Source organism: Cupressus sempervirens, chromosome 11 (genome assembly GCF_028749045.1).
Source record: "Cupressus sempervirens isolate cs-2001-9-10 chromosome 11, ASM2874904v1, whole genome shotgun sequence".
Taxonomy (NCBI): Eukaryota; Viridiplantae; Streptophyta; class Pinopsida; order Cupressales; family Cupressaceae; genus Cupressus; species Cupressus sempervirens.
The window spans coordinates 857,521,035-857,544,786 of NC_143128.1; the positions used below are offsets into that span (position 1 = coordinate 857,521,035).

The 23,752-nt window shown below is 36.1% G+C and overlaps 1 protein-coding gene across 2 annotated transcripts in view; it reads right to left on the minus strand.

The window, feature by feature from the left end:
* Window positions 1-23,752, minus strand: part of LOC149532225 (uncharacterized) — a 208,205-nt gene that overhangs the window by 33,576 nt on the left and 150,877 nt on the right. For both annotated transcript variants that reach the window (XM_089808523.1, XM_089808524.1), the window contains exon 8: window positions 3,195-3,263. In XM_089808523.1, the coding sequence (XP_089664649.1) occupies window positions 3,195-3,263 (69 nt within the window). The remainder of the gene's footprint in view (window positions 1-3,194; window positions 3,264-23,752) is intronic.

Genomic DNA, 23,752 nt, shown 5'->3' on the forward strand with positions numbered 1-23,752 from the left:
GTTCCTGCTGTTGGTTGTTTTCTTGTTCAGCTCCTCACTCCTTTTGACCCAGTTGTGATCACTTGTTGGACATTGATACAATTTATCTTTATCTTTGTCTATGTATGTGTGACCAACAAGAAGAGTTACCAGTATTTTCCAAAGAGGCATATAACTGAAATCCAATATCAGGGTGAAGAGTTTCCCCACTTTCCAAGACCTGATGGTAATGTCCAGCTAATATATTGAGATATATACATTTATATTATACTGTTGCTTTATTTTTAACACAGGGATGACTTTGATGATAGCTTGAACAGGAAAAATACCAGACAAACCACATAATATACCAAATGTCATTTGCTCAATTACTTTTCCTGATTACTTTCAACTTCGATATCACCCAAGAACCATAAATACAAAGAAATGTACAATGAACACCTCAATAATAAAATAATATAAACCTGACTGAAACTGGTGGCTTATTCTAAATATTGAACCATTAATCCCTAAAACAATCCTTGAGATCTCCGTAACTCCATTTTTAGCCCAACTAAGGAATCTGAATGATTATTCCAAGGTCCATCTAGGGTAGCCCTCTCACTACCGAAAACAATGTCTCCTTGAGATTAAAAAAAAATTAAAGAAACTCTCAAATCAAGCTTAAAAGAAATTATGAATCCAAATATATCATCCTCAATTCCCAAAGTTTTTAATAATCATATTATTCAGTTTTTCTCAGTCTTGTTATTAAGTGAATAAAATTAATCTATATTAAAGTTACCTTAATTAATTAAGGTTAAAGATGAGGTAGGTGTGATAGAGCTCCTTAACACCTGTGTTGATACTTACTGTCTTTCTCAGAGATTATCTGGTATACTGGTATTTCTTTCATTTAGCAGTGACACCATAATGACTTTGTATGCTGCCATGTATCATATTCCTTTGCAACTGTTATTCCTCAACATTCATGAAGACTATAACAAACTGACATTATTCTGTTTAGCTGGGGTGTTAATGACAAGCATAAGTTTATGGGTTTCTTTTCATGCTTGCGTGGGCGTGGCATTGCTGGAAGATCCTAATCATATTCTCTTTGTAATTGTCAACGACTCTTTGGTGGTAACAGCAATGTCTCTTCAGTTTCGGGCTCTTACTCAATTTCGGTGCCAAGTCATGCAGGTGATCCAACTTGTGTATTGCTGCCCATTTATTATGGCGTAACAGGTCTTGTACTGCATTCCATTGTATAGACTATTTGATTCTGTATATGTCTCCATTGATTGACTATAAGAGATGATTGTGGGCGATAGGTATGAGACAACATGGCGATGTGGCTCTTACTTAACTGAGGTGGCTCATGTACGATTCTGATACATATGCCTGGCTTCTTAATTGTCAGCGGTGAATAATAATGAAGGATGTCTATTTGTATTCCACACAAAGAAGATTATTCGGTTCAACCGATACCCTCGGTTGAATGATCTACACGTCTGTTTTATTGTGTAATGATAATTCTCCTTGTGTTTTGTTGTGGAGACTTTCAATTCTTGGGGAAGTCTATTGGATATGAGCCAGTTGAAGAAAAAGGATTTTGTATGGCATCTTTCTGCTGTGTCAGATTTGGTGCTCTTGTTTATCCGAGTTATTTTCCGATTAGTTTGTATGTCTGCTGTCTCTTGTGTGTATGTGTGTTTGTGTGTGTGGGTGTGTGTTTCACAAGTTTGATATTCATATGATATAGATATATTGATACTATATTACTATGTATTTGATTTGTGTATGATACTATATATTGATTTGTGTGTGTGTGTGTGTGTACGTGTGCGTATGTATGTTTCAGAAGTTTGATATTCATATGATATAGATATATTGATACTATGTATTTGATTTGTGTATGATCAACGTATCTTTGAAAGATATTTCGAAGAGTTAGAAGTATCTGAGAGATACTTGTGTTTATTACTTTATCTGTGTTGCATATACAAAGTAAACTATCTGTGGATAAGGTGAATAAGGCTTACTGATTGGATGTTAGTATTTTCAGTCAAAAGCAAGAGATCTTTGTATTCATTTTGAGAACTCAATAAAGGATCTAAGTTGCCAGTTCGGATTCTAGTACAGATGCGGGTTCGCGATTCGGGTTCGAAATTCGTCCAGATATTTGTTGGGTTGGGTTTGAATTCGTTTTGGGTTTGTCCTTAGCAAACATATTTAAAAAAAAAAAATTTGTGTGTGTATGCAACAACAAATAAGTTCATACACCAACATAGGAAAAAACACCACCATATCTATGTTTCAATATAATAGGATATTAATTGCATCATTTAACCATACATACAACATCATACACTTGCATGGGACATTTCCATATCAAGTGACAGTTTCAGAGTGAAAGGAATCATCAAAAGATAAGTGCAGTTATCTGAATTTTTTTTATATTGGTTAGAGGATTTCTAACGAAGCTAGATCAAAAGGTGAGAGTCAGATTTCAAGCCCTGGATTCAAAGAATATATCATAGTTTTTTTCAAAGAAATTCCTCAATAATCATCAGTTTGGACTTCACCAATTGTCAATTTGGATTTCCTCTATAAGAAAGTTTTCATTTTCACTCACAAATGCATCAGTGACATATAAACCATATGTTTTGGCCTTTTTAGTGGTCACTTTTAGGGCTGGGAGGATCGAATAAACCAAATTAGGAAAAAAAACACTTAAAAAAAGTAAAAACAATTTTTTTGGAGACCAAATTCAGCTCGGGTTCAGCTGCTGGGCAGCAAATTCTTCAAAATTCATTCTGAATTCTGCCCAGATTCCTCTGACAGAATCTGCAGCGAAACTGTGGCTCTCTAGGAGAATTTGACAAGGACCAGACTTTGGACAGAATTGAACCAGACTTTGAGTGTTGCTGGAGAGAATCTGGTAACTCAGTAAAGGATCTATATGTCAGGTGTGGCTGAGTTTTACCTCAGGCTGGAGGGGTTCCCTGGATAAATCTTTGTGTCATCTGTTCTTGTGCTTTTCTGAGCTTCTGTATATTGTGTGCTATTCCATTCTGGTTCAAAGCATTAGCAATTCTGGATTACCTTTTAGGCTTTTTGTTTAATTCATAAGTAATAATGTTAAATAATTAATTTTAGTTAATTTTAACTCCATTTTAACTTTCACAATAAAACAGGACATTACAACATTATGTTGGTGAAAGTAAACTGACCTGTAGAAGGAAAGGCACAAACGTATAGAATGCAAACATTGATACTCCAAAGCCAAGGAAGAGAATAACCTGCATAGTAAAAGACATTTCTTATGAAAAATGAAATTTATTGCCATTGTTTTCCTTGTAAATGTAAATTTGAAATTCATTGCATTCATTTCTACTAAATTTACACTTCTATCAACTTGTCAAAATGCAAAATGTAGGCCACATTAACTCGTCAATTCATTTAAGTTCAAAGCATCCATACTAGCTGATTCTAGGGACAAAAGTCTAGTTAAAAATTGAAATAAAGTGTCATGCAGAATTAATATCTCTACGATAGTCCTACCTGAACTCAACATCTTCCTGCTATACCTGTTGTATCTTAATAATATGCAATTTGAGAGTCTAATAACCAATATTGTAATTTGTTATACTCCAACCAAAGATACCTTTCATGAACTTGCAACAATTGGTCTGATTTTTAAGAAACAAACTCTACTACTAAAACTTATTTAGTGAAAGACACAAGAAGGAGTATTCTGCAGATGCACTAAATTGAATAGGATTATGTTCTCAGATATGTCATACAAGGAAGTCCTATGTGATATCCAAGATTTAAGAAAAGGTAGCAATATGAATGTATAACGTCATATATACAGTTCTTAGATTGCCCATCGAAATCATATACATAAGATCACATTTGAATCTAGATAGATCACAGGGAGAGGCAAACATCTAAAGGATTGCACATTAGACTTACCGTAGTGTAACGCCAGTACTAGGGTATGTCAAGACGTCGCGACGAGTTTCTGGGACTAGGGGAAAATGGGCCTCATTTTCAGGATATGGGGGGACGGTCAAGGGACGAGGGCAAGGGGAGAATGGGACAAGGAGGGGTGTTGTTGTATAGTATACATATAGAACTTGAAATGCTAATTACGAAATGATGTTTCAATAGAACATACCAAATTAAAATACTTGAATATAGAAAAATTGCAGCATGAACTAGAACCATTGAACATTCAACATAGTAACCTATTATGTATCCAATAGTAACAATCAAAATTCAAAATTCAAGTACCCATCCCAGCAGCACCATGGTGGAGGTAGGGGTACTCAAGTACCCGGTGTGGGAATGTCTCGAGAACGGGTACTTAGAGGTTTGGGGGGTTGGGGGGGGATCCCCGTGTTACGCTAGCCATGAGCAATCGCAATCTATCATCAAACTCTTCAACAAAGAAAATATTTCCTTAAAGCTTCTACCTAACCAAAGTTGATATTTCATGCATATGCAGGATATCATAAATTTCTTATTCATATTTCTTACACAAATTGAATTTCATTTCCCCTTTTTGAGGTTGACGAATTTTTTTATCTTCTAGGCCTCAATGATTGTCTTATTTGGGCAATTTAGTGCTTGTTTACGAGGTTGTCTAAATGAAATTTATGGCCTATTGATTTGATTATTAACAAGTATGTCTTTATTTTTTTACTTTTGGAGGGAAAAGAGAATTATTAAGGGCCCAAATAGTACCACCTATGAAAGCCAAAGTAAGTACCCTCCTTTCATTATCCATTATTGTCATCTGCAAATTCAAACTTTCAAATCTGTACAGACAACAAAGAACTCCCTTTAGCTGCAAATCCTAGGGAAACAAAAACCTTGCTTGGTAACCATCGGTGCATTTTTTCTTTTCCTTTTTTCGAAATATATGATGCAATAATTAAAACTAATGAAGAGTGACATGTCAATTGTAAGCTTTAGATAACATGCATGATGATAACCTAACATATGCAATGCTCTTGATAACAACTAGATGGAGTGAGAGTTTGAAGCATCGCCACTTTGTCAATACAATAACATAGCAAATAGAAGAGCAAATACATGTAGTGCGGCAGCGCCTTCACCACTCAATTAGCTCATTGCAAAGAAATAACAAGGACTGAATTTCAAATCATAAGATGAAGAGGAGGTTGACCAATGCTCTCTAACATCCTTACATCAACATAGGAAACAATAATGCATTGTAAAGAAATATCCTTTAAACTCAATAAGCATGTGTTGGCACCAAAGAACTATCAAATGAGAAAAGCAATTGAAATCACATTCTCTGATAATAAAATTAGACCATATAGCATGCAGACAACTCACTTAAACTTGACATGAAAGGGTACATGCAAGTGCTGACCCCAAAAATTATTTCTCCACCAAATTCAACAAATAAGCACTCAAAAGATGGCACCCAACAATGAGGAGTGCAATGAAACAATACTTCGAACAATATCTATATCAACCACAGTAATATGAGCATAAACATGATTTCTGTTATTCTGAAAAAGCACACCAGCACTCTAGAAGAGCTCCAAACTTTATCAATCTCGAACAGCACTTCAAAATGATAAATCACAATACCTACATCAAAATACTGTAAATAACATCATCTTTCTTGTCATCCTTCATTTTGTCATCACAAAATAGAGGCAACACTACAAAACTTTACCAATTTTCATATTTCTCTAAGTTAACTCACTATTTGATTGGCAAAGATTTGATCATAAAATTATTCCCAATTCATATAATGAGTCTATTTACTGAAGGCTCTCATCAAGTCCTATTTATCCTTCAGTTTGTTAGTCTATACTTGATTTTTGAGGCATTCAAAGTCCTTTTAGAGTTTTTAAGTGTTTGTTAGGATTTATTTTATCTTTTTGTTTCCTTCAATATCTAGCGTTAAGTCACGCCCTTGTTTTAAGCTAACTTGGGACTTAATTGGAGTTGTCAATCAAAAGTTATTAAGGTTTTAAATGCATGTGTAAGTAACCCCCACTACATATTTTTAATTTTAGACCTTATAATTTGATGTCATGTTGTACTTTTTTTAAAATAATACTTAAAATCATTTTATGTTATGTTTTAAAGTTATATAGTTGCACCTTTTGATATTTTAAGTCATAACTTAAGTGATTTAAGTTATACAGTTCACTTTTTGATCTAGTTTAATGTTGAGTGCACTTTAATGTTTTAACTTCAATTATTTAAGTGAAAATCTCACTTTTTGTAATAATTTCACGACATGTAAAATTTTAAGTGTAAATATGTAATGGACCTTATAAAGTGAGATTCACTTAAGTGAATCAATTGAACATGTGCTAAATCAATACTTTAAGTTATGCAAGTGGTGTAGGAGCACCTAGGGTTTTAACCCAAACCCTAATGCAATTGTAGCCTGTAGGTGGTCTTGGCCAAACCACTCGTGAATAAGGACTAGAATAAACTCCAAAGTGTGTTTCAGGAGGATTAAGTTGTCTATGTAGGAGTTTGAAGTGAGTTGGAGTTGAATTGTTCAAATTAACCTTGTAGTACCAAAAGTTGTTTAATTAGGTCAAAATGGGTCAAACGTTGACCTTGACTCCAAAGTGACTGGAAAGGTGCTCAGAGTAACTCAATATGTTATTGAGACCATTCTTGGTCTATTGAAACTGGTCATGAGGGTTAAAATCATCAAAATGCAAAAATTGCAAAAGTTGTCATGACAACATTGACAACATTTGGAGGAATTAATCAAGAATCAGTTGAAGGACAGTTGTAGCTGTTGGGACACAAGCACCTGAGCTATATAAGCTCATTCCTTATTAGATTGAAGAGTAGGAGGTACTACTGTACGGATTTTTGGTTAATGAAACAATTGTTATATTGCAACTCAATCATCTACACCTTAATGGATTGACTTGAGTGAATGGTATGCATGATTAGATAAGGCATCTCAAGCACTTACTTTAAGCATAGTTTGGTTTTTAGTTCTTTTGTTTTGATAGGTATAAAGAAATCTTTTCTTTTGAGACCAGTTCACAAGCCTGTACAGAGTAGATAGTTTAGAAATGACTCTAACTTGAATTCTGCTTGTTGGATCACTATGGCCTTTTGGAATCAGTTAGGGCACTGTATATACATTGTACATATGCAATTTGGGGCCCATAAATACAGGTTTTATATTTTTAACATCAAGCCCTAGGCGAGTCCTGTGATGCTCGACTAGGTGTCTTGACAGTTGCAGAGCTTTGATGGAGGAGTTAATGGATTGCTTTGTGCCAATCAAGTTCATGAGGGTGTAGGATAAAGTCTAAAGGATCAGTGTCCAAGATTTGGAGTGGACATGAATCCATTAGCTTTTTGAAACTTTGAAAGATCAGGCAACAAGAACAAGCCTAAAGCCCTTGAAAATAGGCTAATTTATAGGGATAGGGTGTAAGAATAGGTTTAGCACCCAAGACCTTGAAATTTTTTTAGTCTTCCAAAAAGGGTATCTAGATCAATGATAAAATTTGGACCTTGTTTGGCAACTTTTCAAGTTATAGGTTAAAAACTCAATCAGGAGGGTTAATTGGGGCTTAAAAGGCTACTAGCCCTAGAACTAGGAAATCAATAGAAAAGATATGCAAAGGGAGGATAAATGGACTCAAAACAAGTCAAAATGAATTTTTTTGGGACCCTTCCATCCACAAGAATGATCAATAAGGATATGGTATGCTGAGAAGAGGACTTAGTGAGTTGAGACATAAAGGGTAAGGAGGCAAATCGGGTGAACAAACTTGGTGGAGAGATCTTTAAAGGAAAGGGAATTAAGAGTAAAAATCCTCTGAAGTAGGGTCATAGAAAGAACCCTAGTGAGGTCAAAGAAAGGCCTTTGGGAGTCCTAAAGAGATCAGGGCTCGGGCATAAAGACCTCCCCATCAGCAAGTCTCATGCACATGTATCTACACCCAAGAACCCCCCCTTTTTTATTGTATTTTCTCAGAAAAAGAGCAAATCGTGGTTTAGAGGATTAACTACATCTTGCATGTTACATGTTTTTGAATATGCAATGTGTAAATGGTTTCTTAAACCATGTTTTGGCTTGTAAAACTACTTGTTTCTCATAAAAACAACTTGTTTGGGTGGTTTTACATGCATTTTACCTTACAAACCACGATTTACCCTCTTACATACAAAATGAAATATGCTAATGTCTTGGAGAAAAGTGATTCACACCGAAAGGCAACTATGTAACATGTAAAGCACCATCTAAACCACTATTTGCATAGGGAGTCATATATGCAACATATAGCATGCATTTTGAACAAAGATTTGCATTGGAGAGGTTATTTTAAATATGTAAATGAACTTGTAAAGCCCAATTTTCACCACAAGTTTACATTTAAACATAATATTTCCTCACCACTTTGGGTGTCCAAGTTTATTAGTGGATGTTCTTTCCAAATGCATCATATGTTAAATATGTAATGGGCCCTTCGAACCCTGATTTTGCTTGAATGATGGGATTGATGCTCCTTTTTATATTTTAAATATGTGATTGCCTTGCTATACCTTGATTTGGGTGTTTTTACGCAAAGCAATACATGTCAAGAGGCTTGTAAAGCCTGACCTATGCAAATTCTCCACTTGCAAAATATGTAAAGCGCTTTCCAAAGTCCGTTTTTGTTAGGTGTTTGAAGGAAGGGGCATTTACAAACACTTTTGCTGCACTTTCATGCACATGCGTTTGCCTCTACAAACTCTGATTTGCCTTGGAAGGGACTTGTTCAAACATGCAAATACTTGGAGAAGTGTGATCTACATTTGAAATGGCATTTGCAAACACATTTGCATCATTCAACACATGCATTTGCACTTGGAAACCACGATTTAGGGCTGGAGTTTGAATTTTTCATAGCATTTGATCTACACATGCAAACACATCTCTAAAACCTAATTTTGGAGAAGAGAGTTGCATTCCAACTTCTTCTTGCTCCAAATTTTACTCTTTGCTCTCCAAGTAAGTGTAATATTTCAGTTTTGATTGCATTTCTTGATCATGTTGCTTATTTGTTACATCCTTTTGCTCTTTGTCTTGCATTTGTTTGAATGCAGCCCTAGATTTTTGTTCCAAGTTATTAAATATGTTTAAAACTCTCATTCCTTGCAAATACAAAAGCTTCTTCATCCCAAAAACGAATTTGCGTGGAAGATTTAAGTGTTGAAACTTAACAAATTGAGTCAAAGCAAGAAGTATATTCTTCATTTTCATTTTTGGCTTTTGTATATACTTTGGTTGCTTGTTAATGTGTGTTTTCAGTGTTAGGATTGACAAGACAAAAATAACAATTACATGCAAATATAACCAATATCAAAAAATAATAAATCACACAAAAAAGAACACAAGACATAGATTTAACATGGTTCACCCAATCTCTGGGCTACGTCCACCAACAGTAAGTCTAATATTTTTATTATCCAATGATTACAACCTAATTACAATCTGTAACCAGTTATTACTCAATACTGCCGCAAGAAAGTACAATCTCATCATACATTATGAGATCCCTAACCCTAAGCCATCTTATACAAGCTTTTTGCCACTTACAAAATTAGGGCTAGATAAGCCGACCAATAGAAAAATACAACTCCTAACGCCTTTTACAATAGTAAATTCATTTTTGGCTTCGAGGGCACTGCCCCTCGACCTTGCCCTATATCACGATAGAGAACGTGCCTAGGGCCAATGACCGTGGAACCCTACAAGGGGTGCTGCCCCTTGACCCCGCCTCGGGTGCTACTCCAGGACCCTACAAGGGGTGTTGCCCCTTGACCCCTAGAGCAACAAGGAGTGTTTTTGGGGTTGTTGACCCCAAGACCCCGCAAGGGATGTTGCCCCTTGACTGCTAGAGCATGGGGACGTTGCCCCCAAACCCCCGTAGTAAAATCTGGGGAGGGGTATTGCATCAAACAAAATGGGCAAAAACTAACCTCCAAGTCTAATTGGGCTCCATATAACAACATTTAGTTTGTTTGAGAAAAAAGTTAGAATTTTCATCAAAAGTACAAGAATTTGGTATAGCTTTGATACCATGTAAGAATTTGCCTTAGGGCAAAATTCACCCAAGAACTAAGAACTCAAACTCAAGCACAACTGTAAACCAAAAATGGATATGGTCAATTAATCAAAGTATGTCTTAATACATTGTTTTGTTCAGTATATGATGTACAAACACACTAGAAGTGTCTGTATATAAAGGCCTCTCAGGAAGCACCTAGAATGTCTCTAGAAAGAACCAAGAGATAAGATAAACATCATGACAACTAAGCACATGCCTTATCCATCATTCTAGATGAGTGGATAAGAATGCAAAGGTTGCAGACACCATGTGCTTAATTAGTGTGCTAACTCTTATGTTGTAGACACCATATGCATAAAAGAGATGCGGACTCCTGTGTTGTCAGCATGACAACTCACAAGAGTACGTATACTCCTAGGTGGCTAATAAATAATAAATATGCATTAAGTTAAGTAAACTTAAGTGTAAATAGTAAATACTTATTTACACCAACACCCCCCCTTAAGTGCAACTTAGGGAATGCCCTTAAGCTTACAAAAACTAGGATGAAGTGCATGATGGATCCTGGTTACGAGGCCATGTTAGGTACCCATGTACATAATGATATGCAAATCTCTCATAAAGCGGAGAAAGAGGGAAAACCTCATGGGAAAAACCCTCTCCCAAAAAGAGAGATGAAAAGGGATGCATGGATGGATGGAGTAATCAAGACCCCCCCATTACAACATACATCCAATATATACAAGAGAAAAATGGAGAAGGACAAAACCCCCTAAGAGGAAAAAATCCCCCCCCCAAAAAGGAGGAGACGAGGTAGTCCCCCCTCTAAAGGTAGTGTGTCGATCGGTGAGAAACGCTCTGACGTAGAAGCTGATCCATGACCTTTGAATGATGTTCCTCCCCTTTGGAAGAAACAAAGGCAAGGGTACAAAGGAGATGCGTCCCCTGTATGGAGAAGGAATCTCTATGATGAACGGTGTCTCTGAAACCTGTTCAAGTGTCCCTGTGTCGATGTTGATGATGGCTTCCTCCAAAACTGTTGAGAAGAAGTGCAGATCGAACAAGGAGTGATGTAGAACCTATCTCAAAAAATAGTAGTCTTCTCAAATGACAAAGAGACCTCCTGCAGATGTTGTAAATAAGTATCCACAATCACATCAACCCAGAAAGACTGATCATATAGAGAATGGACATGAGGGTCAGAGTGGGCCCTCACAACAACTGTAGAAGGATCATCCTCAGCAAAGAGAAGCAATATATCATCAAAGAACTCCTCCAAATTGGTTGTCTGTGACTCCAAGAACAAAGCTGAAATGTCTGGCAAGAAGTCATCACCTGAGGCTGGAAGACCATGTGTGCCCTGCTATGCTGAAGTACATGAATCTTTCATTGTGGCAATGAATGAATTATTCGCCTCAAAGAGAAGACGAATATCATCTAGGATGTCTCCCACATATTCAATGTGAGACTCCATGAATAGGCCTGTAAGGGCGGAAAGGAAGTCGTTGCATTAAGGTAGAGTAGGAAGACATAAAGAGTCCTGTTGCACTGAATCCGAAGCATCTGTGACTAAAACAGGATCAATAGGAGCAACAAGAGCATCTGGAGGTGTGATCTCATCTGAAGAGGATGCAGCTACAACTGGAGGTATGATATCTTCTGGGAATGGAGGAATGTTTGGATCTCCATAATTCTCCCAAAGATACATCCAAAGATCATGTGGAGACCATATCTTGGCAACTAGCTTATAATAATCAGAAGAAGAGAGACTGGTAAGAATGATAACGATCAGTCTGCAACAAGTGATTGTTCTTCAGTGTCGGAGATCAAGTCATTGGAACATAAATAAGGAAATACTTCCTTATGCTCTCTTCTAAGATGATCAAGGAGCATATCACTCCATGTGTGATAGTTTCTTTTTGTCAACCTGGGTCTAACTCCATGCCGACATGTGAAACAAACTCCTCCATGAGATCAATCAATGAACCCCCAAAGAATCAAAGAACCCCCCCCTAATGTGTGATTCAGGCACTTGATAGCCACTTGCCAATTTAGGGCCTATTTCTGAAAGCAGTATTTCTGTCTACAGAACCTATAATTTGATTACAGATCTAGAAAGTAGAAAAAAGAATATGCACTTTAAAAAAAAACGGAACTTGATTTGGAGTCTAGATGAACCCGTACTAAGCATTTTAAGTGGCAAAAATCAGAATTTGTGAGTTGCAAAAAAATTCAGGAACAGAGATCTCAAACCACCTACACCAATGTGTAGATCACGAAATCCTACCCCAAAACAAAAAAATTGCTTGCAAAAAGAAGTCCTTATGAAGGAGATATCGTTGTTTAAAAATCATTGCTGTTGTTATTTTTTCTGAATCACCACCGCGCCTCCAAAAATTAAATGGCTCTAGATTTTGCCTCAGATGTCCAATTTGGATGAAACGAAATCCGATCTGGGGGTTTTTTGACCTTTTGAATGTGATGCAAATATCTGATTTGCACTAACAAGCTCCAATCTTCACCTGCAAAAAATCTCTCCTATGGCCCTATGGCCAAAAAAATTCTAGAAAATAATGCAGATCTGAAAAAAAATAGTAGAGACACAGATGAAAAGAAATGCAAATCTAAAAATTAAATATACAAATATGAAATGATCATACCAATTCTGCAAATCGGTCCTTCGGGTGCCGGTTTGCAAAAAAATTTGCCTCACAATTGACTTTGGCCTAGTGTAGCCGAGTTTATAGTCGATTTTCACCAAATCAGCGTTCCGGATGCAATGGCGAGGTTAAATCTGGCTCTAGATGCTCCCAATTTCTGTAGTGCTCCAGATTTAGGCTACGGTGTTGAAGCAGCAGTGGTCTCGAATGGCTATGTGATGAGAAAATCTCCAAGAGCTCTGATACCATGTAAGAATTTGTTATAGCTCTGATACCTAGGAACTAAGAACTCAAACACAAGCACAACTGTAGACCAAAAATGGATATGATCAATTAATCAAAATATGTCCTAATAAATTGCTCTGTTCAGTATATGATGTACAAACACACTAGGAGTGCCTGTATATAAAGGCCTCTCAGGAAGCACTTAAAATGTCTCTAGAAAGAACCAGGAGAAAAGATAATCATCATGACAACTAAGCACATGCCTTATCCATCATTCTAGATGAGTGGATAAGAATGCAAAGGTTGTAGACACCATGTGCTTAATTAGTGTGCTAACTTCTATGTTGTAGACACCATGTGCATAAAAGAGGTGCGGACTCTTGTGTTGTCAACATGACAACTCACAAGAGTACGCATACTCCTAGGTGGCTAATAAATAAAAAATATGCATTAACCTAAGTGAACTTTGTCAGTCAACTTGATTGTTGTCGATGATTTTGTACTTTGTAGCCGACATCGTCGGTAAATAGTTTGTAGCAAACATATTGTATGTGGCCGACGGAACCCTTCGAGAAGATTCGGTAGAAAGTATTTATAACCCGTTTGGGATCATTGTAAATCATCTTATCAAGCATAATGTAATGTTCTGGCATATGCGAATAATCTAAGGAGTTCTGTTGTTCGTGTTCCTATTGTCTGTATGCGTTGATTTATTTTTCCCCAGTAACGACGCTATCTCAAATATTTTGTAATTGTCGTCCGAAGACGACTTTTCTTTTTGGGGGGGATGATGTCAACCCACTTGATTGTCGTTGGTGATTTTGTACTTTGTAGCCAACGTCATCGGTAAAAAGTTTGTAGCGGACATATTGTATGTGGCCAACGGACCCCTTTGGGAAGATTCAGTGGAAAGTATTTATACCTCGTCTAGGATCATTGTAAATCATCTTATCAAGCATAATGTAATGTTCTGGCATATGCAAATAATCTAAAGAGTTCTATTGTTCGTGTTATTATTGTTTGTATGCGTTGATTTATTTTTACCCGTACGGTGAACAAACTTATATAAGTGTAAATAGTAAATACTTATTTACACCAACAAAAAGAATGCAAGTATCCTTCATGTTTTCATCTTCCATATCCAATCCATCTTTAAAACTCATCCAAATTCTACATTGTAAAATATGTAATTGGACTTCTAAAACCCGATTGCAAATTTCCACAAGGTAAAAATAATGAGTTTTCACCATATGTAATTGCATCTCTAAAACCTGATTTGGGGGGAAAAATATTATGCTTTACACACAAAAATCTCATCCAAATTCTCCTAACTTGCATTCTTGTCCATTCTAAGCAACGCCTTATTTTGCCTACGTGCAATCTACCTTTTTTGGCCATTTTTGCCGAAAATACAAGGTGTTCCAATCATTTACAGCCTTCTAAAGTATTCAATAAGTATTTTTATCATACTTTGAACACTCATCCTTTATAGATCCGTCATTTTGACTCATATCCTAAAGCTTTCATAAATCCAATCTCGTCAAATAATGTTTTCACTGTTTGGAACTTTCATGTTGCAGCTCAAGATAAGTTCAAGAAATCCACGTTGTCAAAACGAAAAGGAAAAATGAAATACCAATACGACAAAGAACTAGCACGCAATGTTCCATCACAAGTTTCATCTTCCTTTGGTGAGATTACAAACATGGAGATTGGTCATGTTGGAATGGCAAATTTCTTACAAAGGATTGATATATCTTCACAACAAGACATGTTGCAGATCAAGAGAAGTAACATTCAATTTGTCTCTCCTTTTCCTATGGCAGCCCTCCAACCCAAGTTCGTATGGGAATGTGTGAACCCTTTTAATGCCAAATCAAGAACACTTAAAGATGCAGATGGGAAGCTTGTTTTCAGCTTGCATCCAAATGTGATTGAAAAGATCTTCAAGGTTCCTAAAAGTTCGAAGTGCATATATCCGACTAAAGAAAAATCCTGATGCAGTAGCAACTAGACATCATATGTCTACATGATATACTAATGGATATTTGAATATTTTATGTTCATTCATATATGTTTTAATGTCATTCCATGAATGGAATCCAATTGTGAAGAAAATTGTAAGAAAAATGTAAGCTGTCCACATTGTCATAGTTAAGGTCCAAATTGGTTCAATTTGTCAAAAGTTGTAAAATGACCCTTGAAAGGGTGATAAGCATGTAAAATGTCGTTGAACTGTTATTTAGATATGTCTTGAAGGTTTATGCAAAAGCCATAAAGTCATATTTGTCAAAATGTCATAAAAGTTGTCAAGAAGATGGAAAGCTGCAAAAAATGCAAGAATACAAATTGCATTCAAAGCTGGAAAAGGAATTCTAATGGTCATGGATGGTATTTGTAAGGTCCAAAGTGACCAAGGAACTATAAAAACTCATTGTAAGGTCGAACCAAGCTTGAATGGAAGGAAACTGAACAGCTAAGAACTTTTGGAGCACTTTGTACTTGTTTTGTTTAGTTTTCTTGGTTCTTTTGCTATCTCCAGGCCTTGTATGGCCATGTACAACATAGAAACAATGTATTATTGATATGGTAGAGTAGGAAAACGAATAATCCTTCCATTTCTTTTGGTTTGAGTTAATTTCATGCAGATTTGAGAAAGTTATGAGCATTTTATGGACGACAATTTTTAGATTTGCAGAACACAGTCATGTTGCAGCAACGTGTAAAGTTATGTAATGGATGTTTTAAGGGATATAAAATATATTTTTGTGAAGAAGGGTGAATTAGCTTTCTAATATGATTGGTTTAGTACAATTTTACGTTTAGTGAAAGCTATGATAATTTTGGTGAAAACTGGTTTTAAACCCTCTTCAATGGAGCTGTTGAAAAATGGGTCCAAGTATGAGGGGTGTATCTCCCAATTCTTATGTTGGATTTCATTAATCTTTGGATATGTTAACAAAAACACTATTTTTCTAGATTCTTTTCAAACCGTATTTAAAATGGATGTCTAGAACAAAAGTTATGGATGACTGAGTATAGGTCTATGAGGACAACAATAAGGTTAATTTGATTTGTGTTTTCTCTTGGTGGGTGTTTGAATTGTTACTTGAAACTTCAAAGATGGTTGGAAATATGTAGATTGTATTGCTTGCAGCTTCTAATATGTTCGTGAGATGTCTTGATGATGTTGGTCTTGAAAGATCTTGGGCGTGCTATTACATCCCAAATTTTGACCTAATTTTAAATTTATTTATAGCCGTTACATTAAACGGATTTTCATTCATAATCATGTGAAGAAGGTAGTTAATCATATCCGTTGTATTCATTATGTAAACTGTTTAATGAAGATGGTCGTTATCCATTATTTGTCATGTGATGTTTAGCAGCTACTTGATTTTGGAACTATGGTTAACAATTAAATTCTTTATCTATATTATATGTTATTATGAAATTATTATGGAACTTGTTATTATTGTAAAAATATTGCACGGGTGACTATAAGAGAAGATGAAGGGGGGTAAGCATTGCTAAAGAGGATCAACGGAATGGGATACTAGCTTAGTCCAATTATCAGATTGACAGGTATAACCTTAAATTGCCTTGGTAAGAACCTAGCAACTTGAATTTCGAGAAACAATTGATGGACCCACATGAGCTTTTAAATAAACATTTTAAAACATAAATTAATTTAATTAAAAATAATACGTACCTCAAAAGGTTTTGATTCCGTTTAGATCGGCAGACTTTTGACCTATTGCTCTCTTCCATTCCAATTCACTTAATTTACAAAGTGGATATTCCAAAGTAACAAGAATCGGAATCGGATCGGAATCGGCAAGGCCGAATCAAATCGTGAATCGGCCATGAATCGGAATCGAATCGGCCATGAATCGGAAAATTAAAAAAACCCTTGAAATTTAGTGAGTAACTTATTTCATAAACCCTTTATCGCTGATTCAATTCACCGATTCACAAAAAATCGTTTGGCTTGAATCGAATCGCCAAATCGCGTGAATCGCATGAATCGCCGTGATTCTTGGAACTATGGGATATTCAGTCTGTTCGGCCTTGGTGGCATGATTGGAAGTGGTATCCTGCCACTCCATTTTCCAATTATCAGCCAAGTCTAGGATATCGATGGCTTTCACCCCATCTTCTGATGGTGGACATGCTCAACCAGAGATGGTATTTGCAATCTTCTCTTTATCAATGGAGAAAACGCTTGGATACCATTTGGAGTGCTATTACAGAACCCAAAATTGCCCATTTTGCTTGGTGCCTTGCCTTCCAAGGTCTTCCTCTGGGGTCTCGGCTCAAAGATATTTGGGTTCCAGATCTCAAATGTCCTCTTTGTGGACAACCAGAGTGTTTCTTGCATATCTTCTAGCTTTGTAGGCATGCCCAAAATTATTGACACTGGATTCATTATTTTTTCAAGCCATTCAGGCCTGAACCCTTTTCTTGGCACATGATTTTGCTAGGTGATTCTCCCAGAATCCCTCAGAAATTTGCCCAGATTTGGCATACTTTCAGGATGGAAATTTGTATACTTTGTGGAAAGATAGGAATGCTGTTCTCTTCACACACAGCTTTTTGGATATTAATATTACAATGTACACTAAAGCATGTCTTTGTAATAATGTAATTATGCAGATTCAGGTGCAAGCTAACAAAGTTGCCCTTGAGGTAGCTCACCTACAAGAGCTGCTGAACCACTGGGGCAATGCCCCCTGCACTATTGTCAGATTTCCTCCTGATGCCTTGGCAAAAACCTCAACGCCTCGTGGCTGCCGTTCGCGGTGTCATTCCTCAGGTCGCCACTCGCACACCCCGCGCTCCCAAGCTTCCCGCCATAGTAATGGTAGATGGAGGTGTCGCTCAACTTCCCCGCCCCATGGTGGTTCTGGTTGGTCCCTGGTTCCTCTTGGTGCTCGTCGAGCGTCTTTTGGGAAATGGTCTCGACTGGATCTAGCGATTTCTCCTCCACGGCCAGAGGTCAAAGATGCGGAGGCTGCCACTGATCCTCCTGCTGCTACTACTGTAGATGGCTGGACTGTTGCTAGCCCACCCCCCAATCCCAAAGATGATTGGGGCTTCCATGACAAAGATGAACCACCACCCTCAACTGGCACTGCTTTGGCCACCTCAAGTTGCCTTATATATGTTTTTTTTTATGAATAGTGTTTAATTCGGGCTGCAGCCATGTGTTTTTGGTCCGACTACAGCCGTGTGAACTCATTCACAGGGTGATCTTATATCCCCCGACTTTTTTTGTGAATTGTATTCCTAGTATATTTTTATTAATAGAAAAGGACTATTCATTAAAAAAAAAGGTTTTGATTGATCTTTCCACCACATCATTATAATGTGTACCTATGTACGTACACATAGATATAAGAATAAAGTGACACCATAATATTATTTTTAAAATAATATGATGCCACCTCATAAGTATATCTACATGCAAGTAGATAGATATAAACTATAACTATTCTCGATTTATAACCTTCAAACCTTTTTCCAAATTTATTCATTTTCTTGTTAAAAACCGAATGAACATTTGGCATATTTATTTGGCGTCCAAGAGCCAAGTCTCTTCTTTAGGAGTTACGGCTTCTTGGAAGCCAAAGAGACTTAAAAACCTTCTTATATCATGAAGTTGAGAGAGATGGAAGGCATTAACTCATCATCCGACTTCCTTCTCATCCCCCAACTTCCTTTTCTATCACCCGATCTCTATTCTTTTTACCACCCGATGCCTCTATAGATATCACACGATATCTCTGCATTATAAACATTGTCAATCTCTTCCATGTTCTGCCTTTTATTAATTTTCTTTGCTGAAGATGTGATTATAATTTGCACTGAGTTTGCACCAGGAGATTATTCAAAGGAAGCACTAAAACATTAGTGTCTAGCAAGACTCCATTCTTTTCCAGATTATACTAGGTTATGTGGTCAATCATATTCCAAGTATTGCTATATATTTCATTATCATTTGTTACTGCATTCTGATTATCATAACAGTAAGCTACAGTTTATATTTATCATGCGTATGTATCATCGGTTAGATCCTCTCTAGGAAGGAGTTGTTTATGACAAATAAAAGCCAAGTATCCATGACATGATATCATAATTTATTTATGCCATTGATAGTTAGAATCAAATGATATTTCTCTGCAAGTCTTTAAGAACACAATCTTCAAATCACAGATTGCGATAAGCTATAAACATATAATATTCATGAATTAGTTGAGGATCAACGGACAGAGCCAATTGCTCTGAGATTCAAGCACCTAGGACTCACCGGCTGTATAGCCATGGAAAAGGTGAAGAGGTGAGATGGAATTTGCAACGACATGGAAAAAAAAGTCAAATATGACATAATAAATCTAAATTAATTTCATTTAATAGCTCATGCTCATTCATACTATTGTTCCCCTGTTGTCAAGTCTAGTAGTGGTGATCGGGCCATTGAACCCATTAAAAAACCTTGGCCAAGGTCGTTTTAAGGCATGTTTTCCATCTATGATCACTTGATGTCAGTAGAGCCAATTATTCAGACATGTTTGTCCATAATTATATAGACATTCTAAACAACGGAATGCTCAGGTGGCTAGACTAAAAGTATCTGAAGCCTGATCTTGGGGTAGGGAGGGCCTTTCTAATCAATAGATTGTGTGGGGATAAATATGGTCCGAGGTTGGGAGGTTAACCCTAAGTCAATGGTTCTCCTCTTACCAAAAGCCAAGGCTTGCACAACCAATTAAAGACTCACCGGATACTTCTCATATGTTCTTCTTTTTTCATGTTATGCATTTACTTTACTTATATGCATGAAAGGATAGTAAATCGTTATTATAGTTGTTATAGTTGATCATTGTTACAATTATTTCAGTTGATCATTGTTACAATTATTTCAGTTGATCATTGTTATAGATATTTCAGTTATTTTAGTTAATCATTATTATAGTTATTACAATTGATCATTGTTACAGTTATTTCAGTTGATCATTGTTATAGTTATTTCAGTTACTTTAGTTGATCATTGTTATAGTTATTTCAGTTACTTTAGTTGATCATTGTTATAGTTATTTCAATTGAGCTTTGTTATCTCAGATAATCGTTGGTAGTTAAAAGCAGTCAATGTCTCATGAAAAGGAATTCAATTTATAGTTGAGGAAAGCTTTTTCTAGATTACCTTTATTTTGTTATGAAAATCTATTTGTTACACGTGCTAGTGAGGATTGATAGGAAGATGAAGAATCAAGTTGGAGTTAGGTGGAGTTGTGAATGTGGGAGTAGGGACAAGGGATTTGAAAGTGTTAGATGGGTCAAGGAAAGCACCTGTTGCCTTATGGCCTAACCCATATTGGAGATTGCCTAGTGCCTTAAGAAACTCACCTAGACTAATTTGGACTTTACCTAGTCCTTGAATCAACCATTCTTGCATCAAATTGGTATCAAAGCTCAGCAAAAGATTTGGGCAAAGGAGTTTGTGTAGTTGTGTCTTTGTTGTTTACAGGTTGAGGAAAGAACCTGTAGATTGTGCTCAAGCAACTAGGTTGTGTGTGGAGAAAATCTAGATAGGGAAAAAGGTCACGAGACTGGATTCATCTTGTAATGAGAGAATACTATTAGATGCATGGATCTCATATTGGGATTCACATAAGAAGATGAAAGAAGAGGCAAAGAGAAGAGAGAAAGAAGAAAAAAAGAAAAGAGGGGAAGAAAAGAGGAAAAGAAGTGAGGAAAGGAAAAACAGAAAGAAAAAAGAAAGGAGAAAGACATTTGTGGAACTTGAGAAAGAGTGTGCAAAAATGATACAAACAAGAGTTAGAGAGAACTTTTGATCAATGGATGGAATGGATCAGTAAATCAGAGTTTTTCCAAATTAGAACAAAGATCAATGGCCTATAAGCAAGATTATCAAAAGAAGGAAACAAGCAGCAAAGGTGAAGCATGAATCTATTGACCAAGTTGAACAAGAAGATGGACAAGTGAAATTTCTGATTGAAGAACCAATTCAAGAACATAGTGTTGAATTTCATGAGGAGATTGCTGATAAATGAATGGATTTTGATGGTGCTGAAAAATATATGAGAAAGGATGACACTATGAGTATTGTGGACAAGCAGATTTATGATGAGTACACTCATGATGATTTTGTTATTATGATTCCTAACATACTATATGCATGTTTGAAGGTAGATAAGTATCCCAAAGATGCCTATGAGGAGATGGGCATGCATCTTGAAGATTTAAAATCTTGGACCCAAGACATGGAGTACCAGTTGAGTGGTAGAAGGTACAACAAGGAAAAGGATGAAAATGCAATTTTGTTTGCAATAATCAAACAAAAAATACGAAAGAATTGGAAGACAAGAAAGAGGAAGGACAATACAAGGGACTTGGATTCTTTTGTCCCTAGGAGTATGAGGCAGGAGCACGCATGGGACAAAGGATCTAAAGAGCATTTTTCCTTTAGTTTCAGTGCATTAAGGTCTATTAGGCTAGTTGTGTGTCAAATGTAATCAAGTAAGTCCTGTTGTAAGGCTAATAAACCAATATTACATTGTAAAGTCAATTGGGTCCTATTGTTCAACAATGATTAAAGTAGGTTGATTGATGTAAAAGGATTAAATTAATATTATTTGATATGTATTAAGGCAATTTATCATGCTTAAGGTCATATTGTCAAGATAGATAAAAAGTTGTCAATATGTAATAAAATATTGTCACAAAATGTTGACAACATGTAAAATTGATGTAGAAAGGAAGGTGAATGATCCTCAGGGGTAGATAAAAACTTAAAGAACTTGGAAAGGCATTGAAATATCATGTATTGGTCATGATTTACAGAATGGAATGATTGGAGAAGTTTGGAAGGGAATAAAAATGAAAAGGTGTAATGACCCCTACCAATAGGCCACTAAAAACCTCTAATGCTTAACTAAGAAATTTTGTCAAACACTTCATATACAAGGGCCATATGACTAATATAGTATTTCAGTTTGCTTTAATAACTCTTTCTTCAATTTGCATCAATGAGAATCTTTGCAAGAAGACTCAAAATTGACTAAACAATGACCTAACATGAATGTGCAACTTATTTTGACAATATTCAATGCAGTTATGTAACTAAAACTACTTGCAATATGCAGCTACAGAAAATAGTAATTATGACAAACACTTTGGATGCAACCTATGATGGTGTTAATGCACTTATAGCCAAGTGGCATTAATACAAACACCTGGTATGTAAAATTATAACATTATTTATGCCAAAAAAAGAACTTACAGCCAATTGTCATTTTGTCAAACAATTGGCATGCAAACTAATAAACTATGTCAAACCAGCAACTTATGTCTCCTTTATTGCACATATAATGTCAACTACAACGCTAGTATAAAATGGCTATGACTCTTGGCTTACATCCACAAGAATAATGCTTAAATCTGATACAAACTTTCACCTACAGCCTTACCTTTAAATATACATCTAAATGATAAGAAAAATGCATGATATATCCAAAGGAACCTGATTGTAGATGGCTGTAATAATTTTTACCAATGTTGCCTTTCCGCTTTGCTTTTTCGGACCTGTTTTTTCGCTTTTCTTTTTGGGATCTGCTTTTTCTCTTTGCTTTTTCGAATCTGCTTTTTCAGACTGCTTCTTTCGGATCTGCTTTTTTTTTTTTTTCTCTTGCAACCAAAAACTCAAACCCTCAAGCAAGTCTGAGTATAAAAATTAAGTTCAATTTGAAACGGCTAAGTGCCACTTCCAAAGGGCAACACTTCAAAAGATCTTTCACCCACTCAGTTATGCAATCACTTGGGAGGTATCGTTCCCAATGATAAAGCTAAATACTTGCAGGCCTTCAAGCTCCACAAATGCTCAAGTAGACACAATAGAGAAAATAAACCTAGATGATAGACAATGAGCCCTCCATGCTTATATATTCTTTTTCTCCACTTTTTCCAAAAACTTCTAGAACATTATTTTATTTTATCTATTAAGTGACTTTATAAAATATTTTATCATTCAAGTCACTTTATTAAATTAATTAAATATAAAATTATCTTTTAATATTTATTTATTTGATAGCTTTATAAGTAATTAACCTAATACCACTTATTTATTTAATTAAAATAATTAATTAGCCATCCTCATAAAATATTCATTATTTTGGACAACTTAATTAATTAAATTAATTAAATCAAATTACCTCCAAAATGGGGACATGACAACCTGCCCTTCTTGAAATTGCTTGTCCCCAAGCAATGGCTAAACAATAAACCAATCAATCCACCTGGATCCCAAATGTAGTCATGAACTATAATATTGTCAATCAATGCAGGCTCCTGCAATATCCTCTACAATATAACCAAGAAGAATCCATGAATGAAATGTGAATCACTGCTCAACTGAACTTCAAATCCACTACTGCCATAGTCAAGAACCCACGAGACACAAACTCCCAAAATATCAGAATGCAAGTAGAGTGGACATCCCAAATTGCCAACACAATAAATACCATCAATGCATCCCACTGACCTATGCGGGATGTACCATCCAACTCTGTCACAATGGTGAACACTCCCAAATGAAACTGCACCAAGTACGAAGAATCATATTGTACACCTACTGCAATCAGCACAACTCTGCAAATCACCGGCCACTGTCTCATAACCATAACTCCCATGCACCATTGATGGTGAGTATACATCACAACGTAAACAGCAAGAAATAGAACCCAAACCAAGTCGGCCTGCCATCAACTCCTCAATACATGGATCAAATGCAAACTG